This window comes from Clupea harengus, chromosome 14 (assembly GCF_900700415.2).
Source record: "Clupea harengus chromosome 14, Ch_v2.0.2, whole genome shotgun sequence".
NCBI lineage: Eukaryota > Metazoa > Chordata > Actinopteri > Clupeiformes > Clupeidae > Clupea > Clupea harengus.
Window position 1 is genome coordinate 4,586,086 of NC_045165.1, and position 5,000 is coordinate 4,591,085.

The window sequence follows — 5,000 nt, forward strand, 5'->3', positions numbered from 1 at the left end:
TTAGAGATCTCTTGAGGAGACAGGGCTTCTTTTGTTTGACTCATTTGGTCTGAGAGGCAGCAACACAATGCACTCTGATTTCTATGGGCTGGAAGCACAGCATCGGTACAGAACAGTAGGGTATGAATAGGAGAAAGGGAGAGAGCGAAAGAGAAGAAGATAGAGAGAGGCATGGGATGGAGAAAGGGAGAGATATAAAGAGAAGAAGATAGAGAGAGGCATGGGATGGAGAAAGGGAGAGAGAGAAAGAGAAGAAGATAGAGAGAGGCATGGGATGGAGAAAGGGAGAGATATAAAGAGAAGAAGATAGAGAGAGGCATGGGATGGAGAAAGAAGCTTCACATTGAAGGCCCATTTATAGTCCAGATGAAAGGCATCGCTCGACAAAAACTGATGCAAAAGAGACAACGTTTGTGTCTACTACGGTGTCGCAGATCTTACCTCTAAAATGTAGAAATTTTGAACTCGAATTGGATGAGAAGATTCTGCATTGTTGATATGGATACGGCCACCTGGCTAGTTAGCCTAATATCTTTAGCATCCTATGTAGCTAGCAGTGCCAGCTTTAAATTCCCCTCAAGATTTGATTTGATTTCAGCATGTGTGCTTGTGTGTGTGTGTGTGTGTGTGTGTGTGTGTGTGTGTGTGTGTGCGTTTATGTATGTTATGTATGTGTGTGTGAGAGAGAGAGGAATCAGCCTCATCTTTTTCACTAGTCTCACAACTACCCGTCTCACCATCATCTAACTCCCATCCTCTCTTGGCTTCTCCTGTCTTTACCTCTACACATCACTCTCTCCTTCCTTCCTTCCTTCCTTCTCTCTCTCTCTCTCTCTCTCTCTCTCTCTCTCTCTCTCTCTCTCTCTCTCTCCTCCACCCCATGGCTCCCGGGGTGCGAGGTTCAGTCAGTCACACACAAACCTAATTGCTTCAGACGCGGACAGCCACATAAAAGATTAATTGAGGGGGGGGCGAGAGATACTCCGGCAAGGGAGAACAAGAAGAAGAGGAATCAGAGAGAGAGAGAGAGGGGGCCAGCGATAGACAGGGAGGGAGAGGTGAGAGATAGAGGAAGAGAAACAGAGAGAGAAGAAAAAGAGAGTGGGTCAGTAAGAGAGAGGGATAGGAGAGAGACAGAGAGAGAGAGAGAGGGAGAGAAAGCAATGATGATCTGTCTCTCTCCGTCCTCCCTTCCTCCCTTCCTCGTTCCCTCTCTCCATCCTCCTTCCTCTTTCCCTCGTTCCCTCTCTCCGTCCTCCTTCCTCTTTCCCTCGTTCCCTCTCTCCATCCTCCTTCCTCTTTCCCTCGTTCCCTCTCTCCGTCCTCCTCCCTCTTTCCCTCGTTCCCTCTCTCCGTCCACCTGCTTCCCTCCTGACTGGAGCTGCTGATATTGAAGCAGACGGGTGGAGTTAACCTCGGGCCATGCTGCCCTTTAATTGGACCCTTTGCATCCTGGAAGAGTGAAATGGAGTGAGAGAGAGAAGAAAGAGAATGAGAGAGAGACGGAGAGAGAGAGAGTGAGTGAGTGAGAGTGAGAGAGAGAGAGAGAGAGAGAGGTGGCACTACAGGTTGCACAGTGAAATGTATATTTTCTAATTTCGCTGTGTATCGATCATACCGCAGCTAGCAAAGGGGGGCATCTGTAATCAGACGAGGAGTCTTGAGTGAAAGCCAGGGATATGGTAAGGAGGGAGATGAGACAGTCTCATGGCAGAACCTCTCTCTCTCTCACACACACACACACACACACACACACACACACACACACCTCTAACATCATGCACCACTCAAGTTGGCACCTGTCTCCCCTATAAGCCTCCCGCTCTTAGACAGGAGCAAATATAGCGTCTCCTTCTCTCCCTCTCTCTCTCCCTCTGTCTCTCTGTCTCTCTCTGTCTGTCTCTCTCTCTCTCTTCTCCCCCCGGGACCTGGAGCGCACAGGGGGCCGCACAGGCATCTCCCCTTCTCCCTGGATATTAAGCCCAGCTTGACAGAGACATGATCCATCTGCCTCCCCTCTCTGCCTGCTTGCCAGCCAGCCAGCCAGCCAGCCAGCCTCCCTGCTTCCCTCCTGCCCCTGCCCTTGCCCCTGCCCCTGCCCTTGCCCCCGCCGGGAGGTGGGGATCTAAATCACCGGCCGAAGCCCCCACACGCTGAGAGGGAGACTGGGGAGAGAATTACCAGGTCTTTGTCTTCCAGCTGCTTACAGATGGGGATACCTAGGTCTGTTTTTCTTGGGAGAGACGCGGTGGAGGGATGGATGGATGTGGAAGAAAGAGAAGAGGTGGAGGAGAGAGAGAGGTAGGGGAGGGAAAAGAAAGAGAGAGAGAGGAGGGGAGGGTAAATAGAGAGAGAGAGAGAGAGAGAGAGGTGGATGAGGGAAAAGAAGAGAGAGAGAGAAAGATGGGGAGGGATGGTGACAATGGGGTGGATGCCTCAGTACTGTGAACCATTAAAGAAAGACTCTTTATGACATCCTTCACGACTGTTCGAGTGTGTAAGGGCTTGCATTGATCTTGTGTTCAGAGAATGTGCCATGTTTAGGTATGGCCGAGCCTCTTCACTCATTTACTCACTCACTCACACTCACACATACACACACACACACACACACACACACACACACACACACACACACACACACACACACACACACACACACACACACACACACACATACAAACAGAAACACATCTTACCATATACCACAATACCGTATAAGAACTTACATACATCCTTCACTCCCTTCCTCTGTGTGTGTGTGTGTGTGTGTGTGTGTGTGTGTGTGTGTGTGTGTGTGTGTGTGTGTATGTATACTAGTGGAATCCATATTATACAGAGCAGAGCAGAGCAGATTCTCTAGGTTCTCTAAGAAGTCCTAGCATCCTGGCAGCAGATGGAGGGGCCATAGCAGGAGAGCCCTGAGTGACCCCTGAGTGACCCCTGTGTGACCCTAACACCATTCTGGCAGAGCCATATGAAAAATGCATCAGGGGTGACAGGGCTACATTTGAATACTGGGAATACACAGCGCACACACGTAGACAGAGACGAGCACCATGGGGGCACTACTAAGGAGTTTTTCTTACACACACACCCACACACACACAGACAACGAGACGCACACACACACACGCACCCACACGCACACACACACAGACAATAACACACACACACACGAACGCACCCACCCACACACTGACAATGACACACACACAAACACTGACACACACACAGACAATAACACACATCCATGTGCCGCAAGCACACACTGACACACACACACACACACACACACACACACACACACACACACACACACACACACACACAGCTGCTCACTGTCTCCCGGGAATAATTCGATCGTGCCCTGATAGAGAGATTTACTCCAGCTGTTGTGAGACAAAGGTCCCAATCAGACTTTCTGGCTGTCCGATTTACTGCCTGCAGAGAAATTCAGGCCCCCTCTCAGAGAGAAAAAAATCAAATAAATAAAAGACCAGTCCGACCTGGGGGCTGATTAAAACAGGTGACCTGGAAAGAGCAGACTCACGTGGAGAGACTCATTTCAATGACAAACAGATGGATGCTTTCAGTGGGGTGGGGGTGGGGGTGGGGGTGTAGCATGGGTGAACCAATATAATCAAAGAGAGATCTGCGGATAGAGACAGAGAGGTACGAGGAATGCCAAATAGCCAACTACACAAGCACAAAAAGAAACCCAAGCAGGAGTCTAGTAGGTGGGGGCGACCAACAACAAGACACATACACAAACAAACATAAAAGATCACAAAAGTCTTCACCAACATCAAACACACTTTACAGAAGGCAGCTTGTTACTCTATTTGAGAAAATGGAGCGTACTGATTTCTCTGCCAAATCAATGGTGGAGTGGATATACTGTCTATCATCAACAGCGATCTATTAACACAAACTGCCTGAGGATACGAGGGCGTGAGCGTCTCGACATGAGAGGTCTGCAGCGGCATTCAGACACACCGCGGTCGCCTACACTTTACCGTCTGCCCAAAGCAGCTTAAAGGCCAACGCCGCACTCTGCACCATAATCATGGCTAAATAGGGAGGCACTCGAATGGCAAACACAGAGATGGATCTGTACCAAGTACTGCAGTCTTTCATTTATCAGGAATATTACAACTTAAACTGACTTAACTCTGTGTACCTTCGCTTGCACACACACACACACACACACACACACACGCACATACACACGCACGCACAACACACACACGCAAACACACACACACACACCCACACATGCACGCACACACACAAACAGGAAAATACACTAGAAGGGTTGCCATATTAAATTACCAGTCAACATACAAAATGAACTTTCACACATGCATAAATTATAATGCACTTATTGAAGAGGACTCCTGTCAGAGTAAATATAAGCATTAGCGCCTAAGAAAGGCTAACGACGTCATCTATCTCTCATCGCTTCAGCATGGTAGCTCTAACCGGATTTGCTATCAGCAGACACAGTCTTAGTGTCTGTGCCGTGGGAGAACGAGTTTGATGTGTGTGTGTGTGTGTGTGTGTGTGTGTGTGTGTGTGTGTGTCTGTGTGTGTGTGTGTGTGCGAGTGAGTGTGTGTGTGTGTGTGTGTGTGTGTGTGTGTGTGTGTGTGTGTGTGTGTGTTTGTCTGTGTGTGTGTGTGTGTGTGCGCGAGTGAGTGTGTGTGTGAGAGTGTGTGAGAGTGTGTGAGAGTGTGTGAGAGTGTGTGAGAGTGTGTGAGAGTGTGTGTGTGTGTGTCTGTGAGTGTGCTGGCTTACCTTCGCAAACGGGGCAGCACTCGCCGGGCACGGTGACCGGGTGGAGGCAGCTGTGCCCGCAGGCGGCCGCCACGCAGCGGGCATCGCCGCTCACGCACTGGCAGAAGGTGCAGTCGTCCTCGCGCCAGTGGTCCCCGTGCGCCAGGATCTGCCCGTTGACGTAGCAACCGGCGAAGTTGAGCACCGGGTAGATGGGGTCTGA

The 5,000-nt window shown here is 49.9% G+C and overlaps 1 protein-coding gene across 1 annotated transcript in view; it reads right to left on the reverse strand.

Moving 5' to 3' along the window:
- Positions 1-5,000, reverse strand: part of crim1 (cysteine rich transmembrane BMP regulator 1 (chordin-like)) — a 116,881-nt gene that overhangs the window by 29,754 nt on the left and 82,127 nt on the right. The window contains 1 exon segment of the mRNA XM_031580842.2: positions 4,799-4,996. Within this exon segment, the coding sequence (XP_031436702.1) occupies positions 4,799-4,996 (198 nt within the window).